Source organism: Mastigoproctus giganteus, chromosome 10 (assembly GCF_048544385.1).
Source record: "Mastigoproctus giganteus isolate SK-2022 chromosome 10, ASM4854438v1, whole genome shotgun sequence".
NCBI lineage: Eukaryota > Metazoa > Arthropoda > Arachnida > Uropygi > Thelyphonidae > Mastigoproctus > Mastigoproctus giganteus.
In genome coordinates this window covers 223,797,770-223,824,886 of record NC_143584.1, presented here as the reverse complement: position 1 = coordinate 223,824,886, position 27,117 = coordinate 223,797,770, and the positions used below count along the sequence as shown (strand labels likewise).

Sequence of the window (27,117 nt, the reverse complement as noted above, 5' to 3'; positions counted from 1 at the left end):
CAGATGGAAGTTTGTTCCAGCAATCAACCATATTAGTAAGAAATCAACATTCACAATCAGTGGTGCATTTTCACAATCACAGGCACACTCATGGATCCCAAAGTTGAAATATTTTTTGCCAAATCAAGGAACAGGAAGAATACATTGGGGGGGGGGATGCCAAAATGACACTTTTTTTTTTTGTAATTTTCTGTGACCGTACGTAGTAAAGCATTAATTTCAAGTAGAATTATATATGTATATTCTCATTTATTACTTAAATTTTAAATACATAAGATTTTTGCAGTATTAGAGGCCTTTTGAGAGCCTTAACTAAAATATGCCTGCCATCGCTCAGAAGAGTATGGAGCAGTGAAAGATCTAATGAGTATCTGGAACAGATGCATGATAGTTGTAAAGTTAATGTTTTCTGTATGTTCAACAAAAGTTTATGGGTCTTTCTTGATTAGTGAAGAAGCTTGTTATTTGTTATTTGGTTTTTAGGAGCATTAGCAACTAAGGCCATATTGCTCCGGGATATGCGGTGGTCATTCCCTGACCTTTCCGCATCCTCCATATTTGGTGGTGACGGGCTCGAACCCCGGTCTAATCAAGAAGCGTGTGCTACGCACTGCTGCTCCTTCCCACCTGGCTACGGAGGCGCCAGTGTAGAAGCAGTTACTGAAGCAGTGCAAGGGTATCCAACTTGTTTTGTTGTTGTTGTTATTTTGTTTTTAGGAGCATTAGCAACTAAGGCCATATTGCTCCAGGGATATGAGGTGATCATTCCCTGGATGCATCCTCCGTATTTGGTGGTCATGGGCTCGAACCCCGGTCTAATCACGAACCATGTGCTATGCACTGCTGCACCTGGCTACGGAGGTGCCGCCAACTTGTTTTAGATAGGGGTCAAATAATATTAGACTGAAGGGCATGGCTACACGATTTAATGGCAAGTAGGCCATAAGAACAGTTCCTTATTGTTAATTATGCATATTTATAAAAAGAAGTTAATTTTTGTTATTCAACATTCGTATCTACAGTTTAATTTTTTTACATTTAATAATTAATGCAAAAAATCTAAAAATTATCAAATATTACTAAAAACTCATACTTTCAAAAGCCAATGTGAAACTACATTTTGTAACATGCTATTTATAAATTTGTAGCACATATAACACTTAAGACCATCTTCATGGTTGTGGGCTGCCCCAATGTGAAATAATTGACAAGTTGGACACCCTTAGATGTAATTTATCTGGATATGCTTGAAAAATTTCTATTAATGCAAACCAGCTACAACAGTATGGAAGAAAAAATCATTTTTCAGCAAGACAACATGCCTCACCACTACTTGTTACAAGTGAAATTTTCATATTTAGTAAGTCTAACCCAACTTTATTTTCTTCCATGAGTGTTTCATCAAAAATGCAGTTTATCACCACCATTTCTGTAAATCATTAATGAACTGAAGGATAGGAATCAACCAATATGATAGACTTCATAAAGAAAGAGGAAATTGAGTTTCATTCGGATGTCTGCTGCATTATTGCAGCAGACATCTCCCAATCCATATTGAGCATCTCAAAGGTTGAAAAACAAGTTATGTCATTTATTTTATTTTGTATGTGAAAAAAAAAATTATAAATGTCTGAAGTTACAAAGCACATTGTAATTGCCCTGTATATGTTAAATATTGGTTAGGCACTGATTATATTCCTACAAGAGATTATTTAGGGATCAAACAAAAAGAGGGATCAAAATTTAGGGATCAAACTAATATTATTTAAAAAATGCCATAGAGATTAACTGCCAAGAGAAAGATCAGAAGTGCAAAGAATTCATAAAATCATGAATAAAAATAAAAATGAGATAATTGTTAATTTACATAAACATACCTTGATTACTAAGATTCATAACACGAAAGAAGTATCATCTGGTCACTGAATTGGTTGCAGCTCATTCACCATAGATTTGATTTCAGACCTCCTTCCACAAAATTCCACTGCCAAACTGTTGATGTCAATGTTTATTGGTTAAAAATATATGAACTCTATTTGAAGACTTCAGTTGCCATGAAGAGTGAACTAAAAAGTTCACAATATTAGTGCAAAAATATGGTATATTAGAAAGAGAAGCAAAAATCTGGTAACAAGACATGCAAAAGAGAAAATGTACACACATAAAATTGTGCATCTTAAGCTGTTATCTTTGTTGGAATAAATTTAAAGGAAATATGTATGCCCCTAAACCCATTAGCAAATGCATATAAATATGTTATCCTGCCTCCTACATCAGATGTATGAGGTTAGCATGCATATGAAAATTGTATACATTTGCATTTTGAAGATATACCATTTTAATAAAATTGGAACAGGTGATGTTGTAAACTGCTTCAGCAACTTCATTTCCCAATACACACCTAGCGGACCAAATGCTGTCAAATAATCAATTTTGATCAGAGCCGGATTTCCCATCAGGCACAGTGCCTAGGGCCTACGAAGGAAGGCAAAAATTTAAAAAAAAAAACAGGCTTCACTCTTTTCACATGACTAATAAAAAACAAGCTGAGAAAGCATGGGCAATGAACTCTAAGAGCTTCAATTCAATATGCATATGCTATCTAGCAACTGTTCTCGAAACTAGAAAAATTGAAGTCTATTAAGGTGGTTTATCATTTATTATAGTTGAAACTTGAGTCACGTTAATTGACGTGATTTGCAAACAGTGTTAAAATAGAAGAAACATCCCCCCCCCTATTTTTAGCACATTTCGGAATAAAAGTACCATAGTACCTACGAACACCAAAATCCAGCCCTGATTTTGATATATTTATATTTTGATTAATTTTAATAGTGCAATTATTTAATTAGCTGGTGGGCTTATTCAATAATTAATGCTTGATTTTATTTTATAAATGCCTAAATGCATTCCATTAACATTAAATCACTGAAAAAAACCAAAAATTTTATCTGCTCTTTGATGTGTAATATGCATGTGTTGACATTGGGGTTGATAAATGCAGCCAGCGGTTGCACAGTCAGTGGCTGCACAATGAAAATAAATTCCATTGGTGAGGAGATCCAAACATACTGCATGAAAATGTTTGACCAACAGTCTGAAGAGATTCCTTGAACAGAGGAATAAAAGTTAAAACTAATCCAGATAAAAATCAGAGCATGCACTTTTCCATTGCTGATGAATATGGTATATGACATGATTAAGCTGTCTTTAACCTTAAACAATCACACAAAGGATTGATCTTCTTCTGTATGTGTGGGAATTTGAAAAATCTGCAAAAAATAATTCATAACTGTTCACTTTTTTTCGTGTGCCTTTGTTTTCAATTTTTTTTGAACACAACTGAAAAATCCATTTTTTATATTATTTTATACTGTTTGTATTATTTTTTTATTATTTTAACATTTTTTAATTAATTTTTGATATTAAAACTTCAGTTAGACCTGTCAACAAGCTAAGTGCAACTGAAAAACTCACATGCTCCAATGAACACATGCAACTGGACACTAACCTCTCAATAACAGAGGCACCTGCTGCATGAAGCATCTCATCAATTTGATTCCAGGCAACGTTTCAATGTCACAAAGCCAGAGAGGTTTACTAATTGAAGGAAAACAGTATCAGTAAAATCAGCTTGCTATCAATAATTGTATGTGACAGATGCCACTCAACAAATGCATATAATTAGGTTTAACTTAATCCATGAATTTTTGGAGTTTTCAGTGGAGAGATCAGAGAAATCATTCCTCAAAAATACCTATGAAGAACATTAGCTGTGTGGACAGAATAGATGGAGCACAAACTGTTGAAATACTGTCTGGGGTCTCGTTGATCATGCACACCTCACTTGGTTAAATTTCTTTCTATGATTAACTTTTATTATTGTGTGCAACAATAATGAGCTTCATTATTGTTATATTCTTATGTAGTAAATTTTCCATCAATATGCCACTGGAACTTATTGTGCAAACCTGGCTGTAGCACATGCAAAATGAGAATCAGCTCAAACTGCAGATAAAATTCAATTTGTTTTGATAATATACACATTAATTTAACATCATTACTGAATAAGCATACCAGCCAATGAAATGATTGAAAAAAACTGTGCAACAACTATGATTTGATGGAGAGAGGTGTAGAAATGCAACTAAAACCAATGAGCACACAATTTAAAAGGAAATTTCCAATACAATTAGTGGCATCACATTTCAGTTTTACAGGTATTTTCAGTAATGCATATTTTTGTGTCATCACTGAAGAGAAATGATGAATTGCACAGATTTTCTGTTGTTGCTCTCCATGCTATTTTCATAATCTAATAAAGTGTTTTTGTTTATTTACATTTGTGTGTTTGTTCCTTAAGTTTCGAGTATTAGTGAAAGATATACTTTATGCAATACTACAAAAGCTATGATGCTCCACTCCATCCTTTGCCAATTCTAATACTTGGCATATCAATACAGGTGCCTCCGTAGCCAGGTGGGAAGGAGCATCAGTGCGTAGCACACACTTCTTGATTAGACCAGGGTTTGAGCCCGTCACCACCAAATGCGGAAAGGTCAGGGAATGACCATCGCATATCCCGGAGCAATATGGCCATAGTTGCTAATGCTCCTAAAAACCAAAACAACAACAACAACAGCATATCAATGTCACCTTGGGGTACTTTTTTTTCAGTAAAAATGTAAATTCATGACATGTAAATGTAAGTTCATTATCAGCTTCTTATTCAGAATGCAAATGAATATTTACCTACCAACAAAGTTAACAGATGAAGATTTCTTTGTGAAGTTTAAGAATAGGACTATGGCAGCTGTTCACAAGCTGGCTTTCCTGCTATGTGCTTAGTAGGCTGAATCTGATTGCAATCAATCACTTTATTATGCTGTCCTATTTAGCAAAAGTGGTCCTTTTTACTGTTACTCTGGCAATGTCAATATTCATAATGAGCATTTTAATTTGTGTTCCCTTTTTTAAATGAAGGCACATTTCAGTGAGTAAATAATTCAGTGCTTTATATAAAGATTTCAGTGAAATATTAATACATATAGGAAACAAAACCTTTTAATATTCAAGAGGTATGTGGAAATAAAAAAAAAAAATGTACTAACTTGCCTTATGAACAAATATACCGAGAAATGAATCATTTTGCTTCTGCAAAGTTATCAGCACAGGAGTGCAATAACACACATTTTTCAGCTGACCATGATTCAAGATCATGTGACTGTGGTTAATGATCATATTCCTTTTCAAAATGAATAGTAATAAACTCCTGTCACCTATTGGTTATGCCACAATATAAATAGAAGTTGCAGCTTTACTTAAATTACAGTGCTGTGGACTTTAATAAATTAAATATAGCATTTTAGACTGATTGGCAGTTTTTTCAACAAATAAGTGCATCAGCCTGTAAAATCATGCATCACAGTGATTGAATGGTACCATCAGTCAACATGCATATAGTAGGAAAGCGTATCTCTACCTCATTTTCTTCATTCCTTTCTTAAACTTCAATTTTTTTGCTTAAAACAGATGTATATATTTAAATTTTCATTTTTGTTTACATTTTCTCATATCTTATTGTCATTATGCTTCCTGACACACCTTATTTTTGCTTTTCCATTTCCTATAAGATGCTTACATATCTGAGAGCCTCATGACTCTGCTGGGACTGCAGGAAACTACTGTTATCAATAACAAGCTTTCCAAGAGATCAAATACTGCAACAAGTGATACTCCTAACCAGATCCCAATGTAGCCACCAATATAGCTGAATAATTCAATTGGCTAGAGTAAAAAAAAAAAAAAAAAAAAAGGAAAATGTAAGGGATTACTGATATACATCAGTAAAGAAAAGTATTTTAAAATTACCAGTAATTAATGGATGTATTAATATTATTATTTCTTATATAACTACATATGATAAAGCCAGATTAATCATCAGTGTCCATTCTTGAGTCACAGCTGGCTGTAGTTATTGCAAAGTAATAATAATACTAAAAATAAATTCTGAGAACTAAAAACTATAAAATTTATGTACAAACATAAATTAATAATAGTATTTATTTATTCATTAAATGCCAAAGTAATTACATTAAAACATTAAAGTAATTATTTATTCATTATTCATTGAAATAAATAATGAATAAATAATGAATAAATAAAATAAAAACTGATAAAACTTTAATTCTCCTCCTTCTCTGCTGTCATCTAACTGATTATACAGTATTTGCTGTTTTCATTTCAATATACTATGAATTATGACACATTAAATTTTTCTTTGACATTTAAGAGACCACGTGAGCAAAAGCATCTACCTCCCACATGGTGCCTTCTTGCCGTATGCTTTGATTTTCTGGCTGAATGGAAATAGCTGATATATATTCACGTTGCATCTACCAAATGCCATGCATTGAAACTCAGCTGCCACTTCAGGCCTGACATAGCCGAGTGGTCAGGAGTGAGAGGGCATAAGCATGCATTGCTTGAGTGGACTCGGGTTCAAGCCCGTGTCTACTAAATATGATAAATATTTTGACTTGTATTGACGATTTATTATAAACTCTACTGACTTGGTTGTCGTGCCAGAGTATAAACAGAAAATTTAATTTTAAAAATTTAATTTAATCTAGGTTTAAATCTGTGGGGGGAAGTCAGTGATCTTAAATTCTAAAAAAATATATTATAAAAACTTTATTATTTATTTATTTCTCTTATTTATTTTTGTTTGATATTTTTTAATTTGTTTTAGCAAATCACAATTCATTGATCACCATATTAAATTCAGTAAAAAAAAAAAAAACTTAAATATTAATTTTTTATAATTGAAACAAAAAAACAAGTTCATACAGATGCTGCCATGCAAGTGTGAATGACAGAAGGTTAAATAAATGTCTATTAAAAATTGAGCCATCTATTGTCCTGGACAGCACGTGTGAACTGCTGTTCACCTTGACTGTCAGCCAGTGGTGGTCTCCCTAGCCCAGCACACTAGGTGGTTGTGTGTTACTCTTCAGATAATTCCTGCCACAACTTCAGCACAGCAGCCCTCAAATAGCTAACAATGCCATTGATTTCTGAGATGCTGGCCTCCACCTTCCCACCTCAACAAATTATTCCCTGTTCTAACTCCATCAGGTCCTTTCCTTTCCTCAATTGCACGGGCTTATACTGATGAATTACAGGCATTACCCATGCTATCATTTTTTTTGCTGCACTGGTCAGTGATGTTACTGCTAGGTGCCATGGGATGTGTTCACTTGTGGAGACAGGGGTGGTCATAACATTTTGGCTCATTAGTGTAAGTGGTTCTATTTTGGAAGTGTATATAGATATTAAAAAAAACTGAATGTTCCGTGATGGATACACATAAAATCCAACCATCATGCATGGCATCTACTGGATGCCAACTAAACATTAGTTCAAAATGGAACATTTTACAAAACAAAAAAAAATACTTGTTCAGATAATATGTAAAAGGCAGTTTATGCATATACGTGAAATTACTAATGTGCATGAAAAACTGGGTTGGTGATCTGGTATACATCTGAAGCTCTTCAACTAAACAGCTAATATCTAAATTTTAAAATTAAATTAAATTTTCTGTTTATACTCCGGCACGACAACCAAATCAGTAGAGTTTACAATAAATCATCAATACAGATATTTATCGTATTTAGCAGTCACGGACTTGAACCCCGGTCCAATCAAGGAACACGTGCTATGCACTCACGCTCCTGGCCACTTGGCTACGTCCTTGTAAAAAATTGTAAAAAATAATCATTTAGAGAAAATATTGGAGGAAAGGTTCATGGAAGGATATAAGAAAAAAAAAAAGAAAATAACACAATTGTCAGATGTGACCAAAGTCAAAGGTTAACTGTAAGAGTTTTTCACAATGTACAGAGCACACCACTTATGATCATGGATAATGTTAACATTCATTTAATGTTATAACTTTTGTGAAGCCCAGATCAGACATACACTAATACATCTGATCTGGAAAAAACAGCATTTGCTGTAATCAGTATTTCAGTTGTTTAGGCATGGGTAATGCATCTCCATCATTTCTACTACCCAGGTAGTATGCATGCATCATTTTAATATATCTCATATTGTAAATACTTTCACCTAGGTATTGCACTACACTACTTCGAATAAGTAACACTTCTCTGATAGAGAAGACTACTGTTACTTATTCTCAGATGGGCACCACCACCCAGATGGCACCGTTTCGAAGCTGGTTGGTTTCATCATCGGTGGGTGGGCAGATACACCTGTTGCAATAGTGACAACACAGTTATGAAGTATAACTCCACAATATGAGAGATGCTTGATGGTGTGCATGGTTTAATCTAAATATATTTCTTGACAAAATGTCAAAAGACTATGAAAAAGGCTGTTTAAACATGGGTAATGCATCTCTATCATTTCTACTACCCAGGTAATATGCATACATCGTTTTATTATATCTCATATTATGAATACCTCCACGAGTTGCCACCCACCGATGATGAAGCCAACCGGCTATGAAATGGGGTCGTCTGGGTGTGGTGCCCATCTGAGAATAAGTAACAGTAGTCTTCTCTACCAGAGAAGTGTTACTTATTCAGAGTAGTGCAATACCTAGGCAACTTGTTGTGAAGGTATTCACAATATGAGATATAATAAAACGATGCATGCATACTACCTGGGTGGTAGAAATGATGGAGATGCATTACCCCTGCTTAAACAGCCTTTTTCATACTCTTTGACATTTTGCCAAGAAATATATTTAGTATTTCAGTTATTATTATCCCTTCTTTGCCTTATCATGGTTTACACATTTCCAGTGGAATTGGTTACAATTTGTTCTTGAACTCCAACGTGTTGCATGGCTAGTTACTAATGTTTCTTCATACAGTTTGTATGGTTATCAGTGTCATTAACCTATGAAAGAAAGTACTGCATCTGTACTCCTGTCAATCTGACTGTTTTAGAGTAGAGCATAAACCCTTTTCTAATTCTTGACTTTAATATTTTCTTTGTTTTCAGTGGTTTTTATGGATTTCCTGACCTTATTGGCCATGAAGGGTTACCCTGTAATTTCTAGCATTTCTGTATTTTGAAATTGCAATAAAGATTCTCTCTCTCTCCCTCTCCACCTCCCCCAACTGCCCCCAGAAATGTTACAACAGTTTTATTTTTATTTATGGCTTTCTCAAAGAAATAGTGAACAGTGAAATTAAAATAATTTATATTTCTTGACTTTAATATTTTCTTTCTGTCCTTCCACCTTCCTGCTTTGCATCAATAACCAATGCTAAACAGTCACATTCTTGTTTCATCACTTAAGCTGAATCATGAAGTGATCACGATACACTGCATCCACTGTACAACCAGAGACTAAAAAACATCTGATTCTCTTGCTCTGGCATCCAGGTTGGTCCTAGTATTCAGGGGGGCCTGTGTGTGAGAATTAACGTTGGAGTAATGGATGGGCAAGAAATTCTCTATACTTGGATTGTGAGGCACTCTTGTTGGGATTTGGGGTTCTTTTCAGTCTAGAGCCTGAGTGTATGCATCTAGTACATCCCCCCCCCCTCACATGACATGGTAATAAAGTTTCATTAATATCATTTCAAATATTTTAGCTTCATTCTACTTTAAAAATGATCCTATCTTACCTCATACTTGGGCTTGTAAACATATTCTATAGAATTTCTGTCGAGGTAAAATCTCAAATGTGCTTCTGCAATTACTCTAGAAAACAAAATTCTTAGATTTAACTTGAATTCTTGAAAAAGAGCAGCAAGAGAAGTACTGTATTTCATTGCATAATATGAATATTTCTATACTTAAAATTTCACAATAATTGAACAACCATAAAAATTTGAGAAAACAATACATTGATATAGTATGCACATATGTAACAAATGAATGTATATAAATAAATAAACAAACACATATTGCATGCTTACCTGGATTGTTGTTTCTTAAACATTAATTGATCCTATAGTAAAGAAGAAAAAAGACAAGTATTTTGCATGCAATTAAGAATAATTTAAAAACTATAAAATTTTAATTAAAATATTAAAATTTATTTTAATAATAAATATGAAATTATGATCCTTCTTTGTAAAAGGGCTTAAATGATGTATCTGGTTATTGAAACGTTAACTGTCATCTTCAGTGCATTTAGAAGAATAATTTTAGTTGAACAATATACTCCTAAAAAAAAAAAAAAATAAAGATTTTGGCTAGTGTGAGTACAAAGGTCATCAACTACTTGTATGGATCTATTGACAACTGTCTCTTGCAGTAGGAAAATTGGGGAGGCGTAGTCAGCTACCCTATATCCAGAAATCACATAGAGTCCCAAACCACTGAAATAAGTTATGGAAAAGAGGAATTTGAGGGAAAAGGAGAGCTCGGGACTTTTTTCATTGGAGCCTATGAAACATCTATGGAAATCGTACACTGCCTTGATAACTCATTTTATGTTCAAAGATTTTATCCTAATAAACGTTGCTGAATCTTGAAAAAGGTGCTCGAAGATATTTATGTTATCTCTTATTAAAAATATATTAAATTATTATATATATTTATTTGTGCAGAAAAAAAAACAGGACATGAGAAAAAAACAAGGAATAAGATTCAAAAAATAAGGACGGCCCTATCAGTAGTAAGTTGTATATGATGACCATTCAAAGTCACAGTTATAATTAAATAAATAAGTTTTTTTTTGTTTGTTTTTTTTAAGTTATAAAATACATTTTTAAAATGAATTAAAAAAGTCAACTTTTCTTCTATAACTGTATTCATAAAATTTGGAACAGGAGTTACAATATAATTTGTCCTATAGAAACCATGCTTCCCTACATCTGATTTAATTATACTTTGACAGGCTGCAGGTACTATTCACATTTCTCTGACCATCACATTATCCTTTTTTTTATGAAACCCCAAACAAAGAGTGCAGATGTACATGCATTTCAGTGGGCATGGTTCAAGCCTGCATGATTTCTAAATGAAGTTAACGATTATACTCATTGTGGAAATGATTAATTGTAAAATCTGATCTAACAGTTGTGTCTGTCAGAGTATAAACAGAACCTGCAGTACTTAATACCATGCATAGGTTAAAGGGCAAGAAAGCAGAAGATACTTGAAACATCAAGTTCTGTAGATTTTTAGAAAATACATTTGAAAGGTTATTCCAGAGAACAGCAATATAAGGAATAAATGAACAGGGAAAAGATTAGTTCTGTGAATTCGGAATTTGACAGTGAATGGATGTTGACTGGTTGCGGCATGTGTTTGGACTGGTTTGGAAGACAGTAGTGGAATTACAGATGGCAATTCAGAACAGTGTCCATAGAAGTATATATAGAAAAGGCACACGGCAGACAATGCACATCTGTGAGACATACAGTGAACTTCACAAAAGCTGGGTCATTAATTAACCTGACTGCCCTGTTTTGAACAGAGCCATGGAGCTTTAGAGAAGTTTTGCGAGCACAACCCCCTACAATACTCCATGGTGGAGCATTTCAGATTTGCACATGTTCAGTAGCTATTTAGAAGAAAAGTAATGCTGAGAGCAAAAAATAAAAATGTTTTATTGATGCAGTGGTAGGTAACCCTGCGAGGTGATCTGATTGAGGCATATAAAGCCTTGAATGGTTTGAGCATGCTCAATGCAGATGGGATTCTTCCTCTTGCTCAGAATAATTGCCTGAGAGGGCATAAATTCAAGTTGAGGAAAGACGGTTGTAGGATAGATGTGCAGAAGTTTGCCTTTAGCCAGCAGGTGGTTGATTTCTGGAACAAATTTCCATCTGTCATTGTAGAAGTTGATAGCTTAAATAGATTCAAGGCAGAACTTGACAAACACTTGGAGCGAGTGGATAGGTGAAATAAGGGGTTTTTTTTTTTTTTTTTTGGCTGATGCTATATAAGCTTGCTTTCTTGCATCATGTGCCTTTGCTAATGCTAATTTAAAGTTCTACTAAATAAGATGAAAAAATATTTGGGAAATTAGAAGTCAAGGTAATCCCCTAATAGAGATATGTGATCTTGTCTGTAAATCTGAGTGTCACTGAAAATGAGTACAGGAGTAGGCACTTTTTTTGTGATAAATAAGACAGAATTGAGATTTAGAAAGATTGAAATTAATTATGTTCTTTTATCCATTTGGAGCATTAACTGGGAGAATTATTGGTGGATATTCAAGAAGTTGAAGCTGTTTATGTAAAGCAAGGTTTCTCAGAACAGAATGCAGTGTTGGTAGCAGCAAATGATGCAAAGAAGCAAGCTTATACAGCATGAGCCAAAGAAAAAAAAAAAAAAAAAACACCCACATCATATGTTCATCACTTCTAATAATTTGTCTGGCCATTCCTTCCTTGAATTTATTCAAATTATTCACTTCCGCAACGTCAGATGGAAGTTTGTTCCCACAATTAATTACTCTCTGGTTAAAAGCAAATTTTTGCACATTATCCTGTAAGCCATCTTTTTCTCAATTTAAATTTATGTCCCTTTATGTGTGGCACAAGTTAGAACACCATCAGAATAATAATCGATCACTTCAATTGCAGCTCCTTTCAAGCACTCATTTGCAGATGCTACAATTTGCAGATTTGAAGTCTTTCTTGGTAAGAGTACCCTTTTGTTTTATATCCCTGAATTGTCTTGCTCTTCCCTGCACCCATTTCGACAGATCCACATTATTCCTAAAATCACACTTTGACAGCTGTATGCATACTGAAGATGCAGCATTACCTTTGCTATATACAACAGGATAATCATCTCAAATAAATAAATTTTCTGTTTATACTCAGGGACAACAACATGGTCAAGAGAAGTTCATAAGACAGAGAGAATACATGAAATATTTAGCAGTCATGCTTGAACTATCATCATTCAAAGCACACATACTTCGTGTTCCTGCTCTCAAAATTCCTGTATATCTTTAATATAACCCCTTGAGTTGTCCCTGCAGCCTGTCAGCATTGATCAGAGACCTCCGCATCAGACTATTATTATCCTTAGGTCTCTTTCATTCTTCTCCATCCTGAGCATGATGGAAAATGAAATTGCCACCCTTTTGGTGGAGAACGAAAATACCACCTAATTGGTATGTTATTCTTGGATTACTCCTGCCTTGTGCAGTACATTGCATTTATCAATGTTAAATCTCAATGCCACTTCTCAGAACATCTGTTCAATTTTTCTAGGTCTTTCAGCAAATGCATTAATAACAAGTTAATGCACGTGGTGCATTGCATTTCAGGCACATTAGCAAATAGTAATAATTCATGATTTATAAAAAATACATCAATCCACTGACATGAAAATTTGTTACAACGATCCCAAAACATTAAGCAAGCATTGAATTTTGAAATGGATCAGAGTTCGCATTCCAAATTTATAGTAATATTTCTGTAGGGAAAAACTAGGCAGGGAATGCTATATTATCAGAATTGAACTTAGAACTATCCCAGGAACCAGCACAATATATGGTAAAATGTTTTCATAATAATCTGCATTTTTTTTTTGTTGTTGTTTAATGTGAAAACATACTAAACATACTTATTTATGGTGATTTTTTATGGAGGGGGAGAAAGGAATGAGAGCTATTAAATTATAACTGAACATGAAATTTTCCTAAGGACCAACAATAGACCATAGGTTGAAAATTAAGCCTCACTCCAACTTTTCATTCTAGAGTAAAATGCAAAAGATACTTTCATTTATATGAATAGATTTCTGTGGTTGATGGGTGACAGAGGAGGCTAAGACTGATCTTAAAAGCTTAGAAGGGACCCATTGGTCCCTTCTAAGCTTTTAAGATCAGTCAGCATGTCTACGATGTTCCCAGCATGTCTCATTAAACATGCTGGGAACATCGTAATAATCTCTGAACATCCCATTACAGACTTCCATTACAAGCTAAGAAATGTATACATTGCATTACAGACACATTCTATTTTTTTTTTAAAGTAATTGAATTATTTTCTTTTTCTGTATTTAAAAGATAAAAGTATATAGTTATCTTCTTATCAATACATACATGCGAAGTGTGCATGGACTGTCTAAAGCTAACAATAATGAAGTATAAGCTATATTTAATCTACAAATTTCTTTTTTCTATAAAAATTGTTTAGAAAAATATATAATAATTGCCAGATTTCTGTTTGTCTGATTTTAATGAAGTTTGGGATAGCTCAACAAATATTTCTACACTGCTGGACAAAATTAATGGAACAAAATGTTTTTCATGAATATTTTATTGTGAACAGTGTCACCGTAAGCGAATATTTGATATAACCCCAGGGGCTCACATCTGGTGAGTATGGGCTTGGCACACCCAGGGTCCTGAGCTGGATATCATCATTCTTCTCTTTCTTGGTGATTCCCTTCTACTTTTGACTCTCTCCCTCTCTCTCAGGGTAACTTGGGAAATTTTTTTTGGCCTGTGCAGCATAAGCCTCAGGCTTACTTGCACCATATAGGCGCCTCCGTAGCCAGGTGGGAAGGAGCAGCAGTGAGTAGCACACGCTTCTTGATTAGACCGGGGTTCGAGCCCGTCACCACCAAATACGGAGGATGCGGAAAGGTCAGGAATGACCACCGCATGTTCACGGAGCAATATGGCCTTAGTTGCTAATGCTCCTAAAAACCAAATAACAAACAAACAAACAGCACCATATAGCTAATAATTATAGGCATTCTTGCATGCAAATTCTGAATACCCAATAGAAATCGATCTATCACCTTACAAAGCCGCACATTATGCTGTTGTTGTTATTTGTTTTTTAGGAGCATTAGCAACTAAGGCCATATTGCTCCGGGGATATGCGGTGGTCATTCCCTGACCTTTCCGCATCCTCCGCATTTGGTGGTTACGGGCTCGAACCCCAGTCTAATCAAGAAGCGTGTGCAACGCACTGCTGCTCCTGCCCTCCTGGCTACAGAGGCGCCCGCACATTATGCAAATTCTTTGTGCTTGTAAAAATATGGGTTGCAACCACATCACTTATTCCTGTTTTTTGGCTTTCTCAGTGGGATCCCCAATACTCAGGAATGCACATCATCATCATTTAGATGATTCTTTGAGGCTTAAGTTCTGCAAATTGCAGTGGCTGGAGACTAGGCACCTGCGCGGTGATCTGATTGAGGTGTATAAGGCCTTGAATGGGTTGAGCATTCTGAATTCTGATGGGATCCTTCCACTTGTTCAAATTACGAACCTAAGGGGGCATAAATTCAAATTAAGAAAAGACATGTAGAATAGATGTGGTGCGGAAATTTGCCTTTAGCCAGCAGGTGGTTGATTGCTGGAAGAAACTTCCATCTGTCGTTGTGGAAGTTGATAGGTTAAATAAATTTAAGGAGGAACTGGACAGGCATTTGGAGGTAATGGTGTGATTTTTTTTTTTTTTTTTTTGGCTGATGCTGCATAAGCTCATACACTTGCTTCCTTGCATCACATGCCACTACTACTTTCTTCAATTTGCAATAGGAGACTTCTGATTTGATTTAACACGGTGAACCTTGTAGGAAGAGTTTTGCATTGCTGTGATTGAGCTCAGAGAGTCCATGTATTATTATGTATTTTACAGCTTGGTAGAGATTCATATTTTCTAAAGCTAATTTTATTGCATGGAGTTCTGCTAAGAAGCTGCTATACTCAGAAGGGCAGCCGAAATGATGGCAGAAGGAAATACTGCTGCTGCAGAGGTGGCAGCACATTGGCTTAATGTGTCAGGAAATATCGTCTCAGCACTATGGAAGCAGTTTCAGGAGACAGGAACCATTACAAGAAGAGCTAGCTAAAGTTACTTAAGGGCTACGTCACCCGCAACAGACTGCTATCTGGCTCTAACAGCAAGACAAACGTCCTGTAATCAACTGTCTCTTGAAGTTGCTGCAGTCACATGAAAACATTTCCCACTGGACTGCATTAATAAGGCTCAATTCAAGTGGATTCTACACAAGGAAGCCAATCGTTTGTATCTCGTTAACTCTAAGCCACTGTACAGCTCATCGAAACTAATACCATGAACATGTGACTTAGAGCCCTGACATGGGGTACAGTTCCGTTCTCTGATGAGTCTCACTTTAGCCTAAAACCAGATTCTAGACATTATTTCATCTGGAGACAATGAGCAACGAGGTACTATCCAATATCAGAAAAAAGGACATATGGTTGAGGCTGTGTTTTCATGTGGGGCTGAATAATGATCAATGGCTGCTTCTTCCTGTTTTTGGCAGGGTTACCATAGAAAATGACACATGGTGGAGGCTGTGTTCTCATGTGGGGCTGAATAATGATCAATGGCTGCACCCCCTCCATGTTTTTGGCAGGGTTATCATAACTGCACAGAAGTACTGAGAACAGATCCTCAAACCCTATGTGCAACTTTTTATGGGTGTGATTGGCCCAAATTTTCTTTTCATGCACAACAGCACCACTGCACATAGAGCTCAAGTAGTGGAGGAATATCCTAAAACTGAAGATATCCAACAACTGCCATGGCCGGCATTATCACAGACAAATCCAATTGAACATGTGTGGGACTCCCTTGGGTGTCACATTGCATCCCACAGCCAACGCCTCGGTCGCTCGGTCAGCTAAGGTCTGTGCTGGTGGAAGAATGGGATTTGTTGCCACAGAATCTATTAGACATCCTTATATCAAGCATGGTTCACTGCTGTCAGACCTGTTAGCTGTTGGAGGGGATCATATGCCTTACTGATATCATGTGACCATATTTTCAAGCATTTTGTATCAACTTTTGTAATGTAACTATTTTAGTAATTGTCATGCAACCCCTATAAATGTCCTTTATACTTGTCTGGAGTTTCTCGTCTCCCCATTTCATCATTATTCTATGGTACACCTCTATAACTGCTGACACAAGGGGAATGGAGCCAACAAAGTGGTAAAAACCACTTTGTTGGCTCCATACTCCTTGTGTCAGCAATGTTTTTGGCCAATGACAGTTCCATATGCTATTAGTTTATGGTTCTGTTGAGGGGAACAGGTAGTACAGACAATCAAATTATTATATTAGGGTCACTATTTCTAATATATACCCATATATGAATTTTGTCTGTAAATTGTGTGTGTTCTCTGGTCGATTTGCCCATTTTGCTGGATGAAAAACCCCAGTTTCTTGGGGGGAAAACCTTGCTATCTATGCATGAGACCGACTAACTCAGCCACGGAGTAAAAGAAGCCCATTAAAGTTCCTCGTGTCATCGACGGGATTTGGGGAGGGAGGACAGTGATGATACCACTGTGCTGCACGTGCAGACAGGTAATATAGACATGATGGCATCTCTAAACAATTACAATCAAAGTAATTCGAATTACTTTGATTGTAATTCAAATAAACAATTACAATCAAAAGTAATTACAATCAAAGTAAGGCTTCCATCCAGGCACTTGTAATGTGCGATCGCTGTGGTGCCCTGATATCACACTTACCCTGCAACCATAAATAGTGCTAGTGTTTGTGATGCCTGAGGCAAAATCTTGTCACAGTGCCAAATTCATAGCATATCTTAACACATATATATGCAGTAGTGCATCTAGCAGTGCCTATTTTAGATGGCACCTGTGGCAAGTGCCTCACTTGTGCCCCTAGCTCCAGGCCTGCTGCCGACCTCCAGGTATGTCCCATTGGCACCCACCAAACCCTTACTAAATGTGACACTCCTCTTTTAAAAGGTTGCTGATCTTTTCAACAGAAAAAGGGAAGCTCTATAAAATACCATGCAGTTGTAAGTTGTTTAAAATAAAGGCTAAGACAGCTAAGGTCAAGGCTTACATGGCTGGGGAGGAACCAAAATTTTCTTAGATAAAAAACCTACACCTTGCTCCTCAAAATTTCAATGGAGATAGAATCACTATAACCATTTCTAAACAAGTGATGTAGCCTCTCTTCCTCATATAGATCCAAAAAAATTTGGAGATAATATATACCTAGGTTGGCCAGATTTTCAGAGATAAAAATTAGAAAAAAAAAAATTCTGAAGATGAAAAAATTGGAGAAAACATACTCTGAAGGAATAAAATCAGACCATGTCTAGAAGTCAGATCCTGTTATTTGTTTTATACTGAAGTTAAAAGTCTAAACAAGTTGATTTGTAAACAGCTGTTACTTGCAGAAGCACTTTCAGGGTAGAGACTTCCATTCGATTTTGCTCTTCTGTCTCCGACGTTTCTTCAAAACTGTTGTTGTAGGGTTTGAGGTGCATCGACAATTTCAACCATATATATATATATATATATATATATATATATATATATATATATATATATAGAGTCTGTAAATTGCGTACATTCTCTGATGGATTTGTCAATCTCTTTGCTGGACAAAATCCCTATTTTAAGGGAGAAAATGCCATTGTAAGATTTTAAGCGGATCAGCGACTTAAGTCATATTGTGCCATATCTAATATGCCTGTAAATTGCGTTCTGTTGTCAATTTTCCGTTTGCTGGAAGCAAAATACAAGTTTTTCGGGAAGAAACCATGCTACCTTCGCTTTAGACAGACTAACTTAGCCACGTGAAAAAGGCCCATAAAAATTCGTCGCGTCAACTCCCCCCCCCCCCCGGTGCGCAAGGGTATGCACCCGCAAAGGTATGTTGAAAGGAATTTCAGGCCTGGAATTTCATCTACACAGAAGGAACTTTGATCAGATTTTTTTTCGCTGCGTCCACAAAGCCAGAGTCTTGGGAGAAGATTATATCGTTTTTTATCTCCCGGAAACTCGACTTTTTCGTCCAACAATGAGCACCCGATCGAAGAATACACGCTATTACAGACAGCACTTTCACTATTACCTATGGTGCTGGATTTAATCCACTAAAGGCAGTACGCGTATAGCTGTGGACTTGACTGGGTACTGGAAAGCAACCCTCTTGGTGATCGTTTCTTTCTCCAACAGGACACACAAATATAGCACGATATACACATTTCTGGTCATTTTAAGGGAGTTGTGCATCATCACAGTGGAGTGGAACTAGACACAAAAATGTCCTAATGTCCACCACCAAAAATTCAGAGGATCTGAGTTTGTTAAAAGAAAATTGGGGCCCGTTCGAATATCTCGTGATGGTGGAGCGGAGAATTTGTAGTTCAGCTTCTGCAATTTTGCTTCTTTTTTTTTTAAGTAAGTTTTTATATCCGTACGACCAGTACGTCCACTCTTAAAAATGTCAGGCATATTGTAAATTCAACTTCTCATCGAGGCGATCTTTTTTTTTTTTTTTTTTTATGTCTATTCCTTCGAATATCATTCCTTGGTTGGTTGTTGTAGGCCCTTCATCAATTTAGGCCATATTGCGCCGTTTACAACATGTTTATAAATTGCCTAAGTTCTGTGGTAGATTTGCTGCTTGCTGGACGAAAAAACCGAGTTCCAGGAGGAAAAAAAACAAAAACAAACAAACAAAAAAAAAAAAACATGCTACCCTCTCCGACTAAGACCGACTAACTCAATATCGTTTCTTATAAAGACATTTAAGCATGGGACCCCAATTTTACTGAAGAGAGTGAATATAAAGTATCTCATAATTTGTTTTTTCAATTATTATAACAGGCTTCTAGAATAATCATAAATAACACCACACACATAGCTTTTATTGATCTAGATTATAGAATAAGCATTTGACAGTGTTCTCTGAGAGAAGCTTATCAGAGTCACGAAGAATGCAAAGTTTGATTGGAGAGATCAACGAGTCATCAAAAAATTATATGAAAATCAAACGACAAAAATTGAATTTCAAAATAATGAAATAATAGCCAAGATAAGAAAAGGAGTTAGGCAGGGGTGTGTGTTATCGCCATTACTATTTAACTTATACATGCAGGAAGGTCTAGAGAAAGTGAAGTGTAAAACCAAAGGAATAAACATAAGAAGTGCAGGTGCAATTCAGAAGTACAGGTTTAGTGGCATATAGTGGCACTAGCGGAAAATGACGAAGAGTTGAAAAACACAATAGAAGTAATGGAAGAAGTTTTCTTAGAATACGGGTTCAAGATTAAGGCAAAAAGGACAAAAATAATGGTTGCCGGAAAAGGAAATCAAAGAAAAACAGACAAGATAGAAACAGATAAAAAGGAAATTGAACAAGTAAGTTCATTTGTATATCTTGGAAGCAACATACAAGAGGATGGCAAAAGCCATTTAGATATAAAAAGAAGAATTGCAATAGCGAAAGAAGCACTAAGGAAAAATAAATCATTTATTGTAAGCAAGATAAAGAAAGAAAAGAGGAAGAGATTCGTGAAAACCTATATGTATATGGAGTATACATAAAGTGACCGGACGTCGCGGATTATGCAGGACAGTCCCGGATTTAAGTGGTTTGAATTATTAAGAAAATTTCACTCCGCGGAAAAATATATTTAATTTCTGTTGTTTTTATTGTTAAAAGAAGTATGCATTATTAAAACAAATATATGTGTAAAAAAATAAAAAAATAAAAAATTGTAAAATTGATGTCCCGCATTGGAATACTAAGAATCTGGTCACTTTAAGTATACTGCTGTATAGATGTGAAACATGAAACAGACTGGAGGAGAATTGAAGCATTTGAGAAGTTTTGCTGGAGAAAATTGATTAAAATCAACTGGAGAGACAAAAAGACGAATGAAAAGGTCCTCAGAGTAGCCGAGGAAAAAAGAACAATCAATAAAACCATAATAAAGAGGAAGATGCGTTTCCTAGGACATCTCTGAAGACACAATGATGGTTGATTAGTAAACATACTAGGACAGCTTGAAGGGAAAAGAAGCAGAGGACGCCCAAGAATCACGCCACTTGATGACGTGCTCAGACTCTCGAGAATGAACTACAGAGAAGCAAAACAAAAAGTCCAAATTCGGGTTGAGTTGAGAAAAAGATCTCTATGGCGACAGGGCTTGGCCCTTAGAATGATGATGATGATGAGATGTAATATCTTAGGAATTTTGACATCTGTGACCAAATATTAAAATTTGCACCATTTTCAGAAATTTAATTATGTGAATTAATGACTGATTAATTAGTGATTCATCTTTAACACAATCTCTCCATTCTCTTTCGTACAGACGTTCTGTTTTTGCTGCATGCCTCTGCTATAGATATTTCCATAAGCACTGTTCTTCTGAATTGGCTTCTATATTTCCCACTCTCTCTTCCAAAGCAGTCTGAACACGTGCAGCAACCAATCAACATCCTTTTACTGTCCGATTTCAAACCTCACAGAACCAACTTTTCTTCTTCCTCATTTATTCAGTCAACATCCAATTTCTGGAACAACTTTTCCTTCATACGTATTTCCCGAAAATTGCAATCTACAGAAGTTCAAGTCTAATGTCAACAAGTAACTTCTTTCACCTTCTCACCCTCCAACCCATGCACGGTACTAAGTACTATAGGTTCTAATACCTCTCGTGTTTGGGGGATTTTGTATAAAAACAATTATTTAATATTAATTAAATTATCACTAAAATTATTATCAGTAAGATGGTACTTTCGTATTAAAAAAAAGAGAGAGAGAAAGCGAGAAGCTTTTAAATTAACTGATTTTGATAACAGCAACGTCATAGTTTTCAAATTCTGTTTTTAACTCCATTTTGCGGGTATGATGGCGCCTATGCCAGGGCTACGGTCTTAATACCCTAATTACGCCTCTATGTAAAATATATCAATGAAGAATGTTAACTGACGCTAAATTAAGAAAATTATATATTTTTAATTTTTACATCGTATATTTGATTCAGAAAAATAGCTTTACATGAAAATCGGGACGAAACATGGTCCCAAAATTGGGACATCTGGTCACCACCCTATGTAAGACTATACATTAACCATACCTTCTATCACCTGAGAAGAGAATAAAGAACTAATATTGATCACGAATGCTATGTTAAAAAATAATGATAGTAAAATCGCAATAAAATCCCGATAATTTCAGCAGAAAAGATGCTTTCAAATTCGAAAACAATAAATTTGACTATTTGTAAATTTTAACAAAATAACGAAAGCAGCAAGGACGCTATGAGAGGCTTTCCACAGCTGATTATAGGTAGGATCGTGTGGAAGATAGGAAAAAAAGTTTCCTTAATTAAACAAGTTACAGAACCTGTTAGGGCGCTTATATCGTTAAGAACAAGAACCTTGAGATTTTAATAGGAAACTTGATATTAAGAAATCAATTAATAATTTAATTTGACATTTAAAGAACACTTTAAGCTCAACTTAAATCATTCATTATCAACCACTTTTAATTAATTTCTATGACTACAACTTTTATTGAGGGTTTCATTTCAAAATCTGCTTTATTACAAATAGTCACATTCGTAAAGATTTTTATTGTGCTGGTAATGATATAGAAAAGCAGAGGTCGCTTCACAGCCCATAAAGTAGATCGAGGACGAATTGTCAAGGTTGGCAAGAAAGAAAGAGAGAGATTCTGTAATTCAGCTGATGCTGCGAAACAGGGCAGATTTCTTTCATCGACCTAAATCATTTGAATGATTTTATCTTAGAATTATTTATCCTTGTTTTTAAAGTGCTCCTTTTAAACTGCTTTTATATGCATGCAGGGTATGTACTCTATATACATTAGCAACGTATTGTTTTATATAGAATATCAAGCAAGTAACTGAAAAATTTAATAACTAAATGGAAAAAAATATAAAATCACTAAAGACGTTATGTAAAACTTTTCGATCACAGACTGCATCCAACGTTTAGGTTTTGTGTTGCAACTGTTTTTTATCAGCCAGATTCAAAGGTAACAAGCCAAAATGTTGGACCTTAGAGATTCCAACATCATCTGAAATTGCAGATATTTTCAGGGCCATTAATATTAATTTTAATAATTTTGTAGTTATTAAATTATAAGAATTGAAAGGTATCTTTTTATCCATTATACTTACAAGTCGGACCACTTCCTTTACGTTATACTCATATTTTATGTTGCTGTAAGAAAAAATAGGAATTATTGGTAATAAAGCCTCCTGCTGGATAATATAATTACTACTTAATTGATTTGCTTCTGAAGATTACACAAAATACTAAAATATATGATCAGCAGTCTCGTTTAATAATTGGATGCTACACGGGATGTAATATAAAAATAAATTCGTTATTCCCAACTTGTACAACAAAATTATTATTAATAATTATTTATAAAGGGAATATGGTGCCCAGTAGTAAATGCGGGGAACCAGTTCTTAATGGAAATTCATTAATTTTTAATTATATATTAAGCTTGATACTGCCTTTCTGTGAAATAATTTATTATCCAAGAGAGTACAGGATATTAAAGGTACATTGCTCGACAAAATTAACAGGAACAAAATGTTTTTCATGAATATTTTGTGACAGTATGCCGAATATTTGATATAATAGGCATCCTGACATGCAAATTCCGAGTATCAATAGAAATTGATCTACCACCGGAGAGAGCCGCACATTATGCAAATTATGGCTTTCTCAGTGGGACAACCCCATCTCCAGTATTCAGGATGGCAAGTCATCGTCGTTTAGATGGTTCTTTGAGCTGGCGGACCGTTGGATGACGTGAAGCCTGGCAGTCGCACGCGCTTAGCTTAATGTGTCACGTTATGTAGTGAGTGGAAATGGGAGAAACCCCTGGTGCTGTTTGACACTAAACACACTATGGAAGCAGTTTCGGGAGAGAGGAACCATTAAGAAGATCTGGTCAATGTCATCGGAGACATACGTCAACCAGAACAGATCGCTATTTGACTCAAGATGGAACCCTACGATATCCTGGTAACTGTCTTTTGAGTTTGCTGCGGCCACAGGTGAAAAAATTTCCAACCGGACTGTATTAAGGCAACTCAATTCAAGTGGACTCTACGCAAGGAATCCAGTGGTTTGTATCTCATTAATCGCAAACCACCGCAGAGCTTGTCGAATCTGTTGCCATAAACATGTGACTTGGAGTCCTGACATATGGGGTACACTTCTGTTTTCTGGTGAGTCCTGTTTTAGGTAACAGAGATTCTAAACGTTATTTCGTCTGTCATCTTGAGACGAGGAATGCGGTACCATCCCTCCAACTTCAGGGAAAGGGGAATTTACGTTGGAGGCGGTATTTTCGTGTGGGGCGGAATAATGAGCAACAGCCACACCACGCTTCATATTATTTGATTGTAGTACCGTAACTGCGCAGAGGTACCGAGAACAGATTTTTCGAACCCTATGTGCGACTTTTTAGGGGTGAAATTAGCCCAAATTTTCTTTTCATGCACGACAACGCGCCACTGCATATAGAGCTCCAGTGGTGGAGGAATATCTTGAAACTGAAGATATCCAATGACTGCCATGCCAGAGAGATCACTAAACTTAAATCCAATAAAACGTGTGAAATGCTTTGGGCGGCGTATTGAATACCGATAGTCAACTGCTCGGTTAGTTGATGAGCTAAGGTCTGTGCTGGTGGAAGAATGGGAGATGTTGGTACAGTATCTTATAAACAGACACCTTTATATCTCGCATTATTCACCGCTGTCAGTTGTTTAGCCGTTGGAGGGGACTGATGCTGTACTGATGTAATGTGACCATATTTTCGAGCATCTTGTATCGACGTTTGTAATGTGACCTTTTTTGGTAATTCTTATACAACCCTAAAAAATGTCCCTAATACCACCTGTCCGAAGTTTCCCGCTGTCTCCTCATTTCATTTTTATTCCATGGTACACCACCATAATAAAATTTGCCCCACTTCATCGCAAGCTGCACGAGTTACACCACGTTTATACGTTCGTGTTCTGTTAATTTTGTCGAGCAGTGCATTTGTTAAATTCCGAACACAGTAAGTTAAATTGAATTTTATACTTACTGACATGCTGGTTTGCACCTATCAGAACACAAATCCCAATGCTTTTGCTTTGAGGAACACCATCGATGGGCTGAAATAACATTTAATAAATTATTTACTGATATTTTTAATACATGTGAGTAGGTATTACTATTTAACAATATTTATTGATAATTCTAAAAAAATTAACATACAATTCGCACACTTCTTTAACTTTAATCTGCAGATAATCTTCAGTAACTCAACCAGCCTTATTTGTCCTTCGTATACGCGAAAGAAGTTAAATGCTTTGCGTTTTACCTGCTTTACCCTATTTTGGAATTAGATTAAATATTTCTCTAATCTTTGCTTTACCCTATTTTCCACCATTTACCGAAACCCCGTCCTAAAATAATGGCTGGATATCTTTAGATACAAGTTCAATATATGATGGCTTACCATTGCGTTTACCTCGCTTGTCTGTATAAGGATAAAAAAAAGGATGCACCCTGCAGTCTTTCTCATCAGCCAGCGTCATTTCTATTCCACAGTTATAATAGCAATCCTAAAAGCAATTGTGAAAGTCCAAAACTTCATATCAGAGGATATTTATGAAGTAATATAGACAAAATAAAAGATTTATTTATTATTTATTTTTAAATAAATTAGAAAACAGGCCCATGCTTTTTTAAAATACTCAAGAAATTATAATAAAAATATACACTGCCTACTGGTAATATCTGGACACCTGAATATTTACAAATAATCTTTATTTACTGGAAGTCTCATAACAGGTACTCAAATCTTTAGCCTTATTACAGTCGTTGTCTCCGTGGAACATATCACCAGTCTTCTTCTTTTTTGTCTTCGCCTTTTCCCATGTTATATGGGGTCGGCATCCAAAGTTCCTGTTTTAGCACTTTACATCCTCTTCTTCCTTAACCGGACCCCAGTAATTTTTGTAAATGTCTCAGATATTTTCCACCATTCGGTCTTCAAGTGACGATTAGTTCAGCTGTGTTTTTTGGGCAGTCTCCTCACACGCACCCGACGATCCAATTCTTCCTAAATGTTCTCTATAGGAAGGTCAGGGGCTCTTCAACTTTTCGACGCTCATGTCCTCAAATCAGTCCGTCATGACGCGACCAGTATGACGTGGAGCGCTGTCCTGCTGATATAAGTGTAGTCCTTACTCGATGTGGTCACGACGCAGGTAACGCATTCTTATTCCGGACGTGTAAATATAATTCATAGTTTTGTCCATAACAACCAACGGGCATCTACCCCGTTGGTTGTCCAAAACACGGTTGTCAGACTGGAACACCATGTACCATGGTTCTTCATCCAAAGTATAGCTTTCCATTGGTCTACGGTCCTAGAATGGTGGGCTTACACCAAGGTAGAGGGCGTGTGACATTAATCGGGGTGATTAATAGCTTGAGGGCAGCTTGCACAGCCGTGATAATCGATATCATACAGTCCAACGCACTATACTCTTACTGACGGCGTACCAATAGTCTCACTGAAAGTCTGTGTGTGTGTGCTGCAACAATGTCGACCTACGTTCCGAGCGGAAGATCTTTTGCACGGCTTTATGTCATGTCCTCTCAGCTTCGGAGCTTTTCCGGGTCGTTTCATGACAGTTCCAGCACTAGGGATCGACACAGGGATCTTCAGTGCCATTGAAATGTCACGTACACACCAACTGTTTACGTGGCACCTTATCATTTCCTGCTGTAAATCTGTTAACTCTGTCGATCGCAGCATTCTGCCTCCCAATCGTACTACTGTCTCCTCGAACTACATATTTATAATTGTATCTGACACGCGGTGCTTGTGTAGGTCATGATCAACTATCAACGGGGAGGGCGTCCGGATATTATAAAATTGTACAATAAGATTGATTCTTGAAAGTGAGTCAAATAAAATCTCAAGACCACTGTTTTCTAGTTCTGCCTTCAATTTATTTAAGCTAACTTCCACAAGACAGATGGAAGTTTGTTCCAGCAATCAACCACCCGCTGATTGCTGGAACAAACAACTGGTGGTTGTTTCGATTTCGAAATGCCTACGTGTCTGTGTAACAGAAGCACGCCAGGAGTATGCAGCACCTGTGTGCAAAAATTTATACGGCGCCCCATTAATTAAAAACATCAGAAAATATTATTCTAAAATTTAACATAATTTCTCTCTAAATCAACCCAAAATTATCATTATTAATTTTATTAAAGTTATTATCAACAATTTTAATTTTTAGATTGATAATGTCATGAAATAAGGCGCCATCAATTTATTT

The 27,117-nt window shown here is 35.9% G+C and overlaps 1 protein-coding gene across 1 annotated transcript in view; it reads right to left on the bottom strand.

Annotated features, from left to right (window-relative positions):
* The window catches only part of LOC150079976 (FMRFamide-activated amiloride-sensitive sodium channel-like), a 50,398-nt gene that overhangs the window by 1,624 nt on the left and 21,657 nt on the right, over window positions 1-27,117 (bottom strand). The window contains exons 8-14 of the mRNA XM_090382675.1: window positions 25,281-25,386; window positions 24,864-24,933; window positions 22,930-22,972; window positions 9,960-9,991; window positions 9,666-9,741; window positions 5,642-5,787; window positions 1,878-1,992 (exon numbers count right to left, since the gene is read on the bottom strand). Of these exons, the coding sequence (XP_090238801.1) occupies window positions 1,920-1,992; window positions 5,642-5,787; window positions 9,666-9,741; window positions 9,960-9,991; window positions 22,930-22,972; window positions 24,864-24,933; window positions 25,281-25,386 (546 nt within the window). The 3' untranslated portion in view covers window positions 1,878-1,919. The remainder of the gene's footprint in view (window positions 1-1,877; window positions 1,993-5,641; window positions 5,788-9,665; window positions 9,742-9,959; window positions 9,992-22,929; window positions 22,973-24,863; window positions 24,934-25,280; window positions 25,387-27,117) is intronic.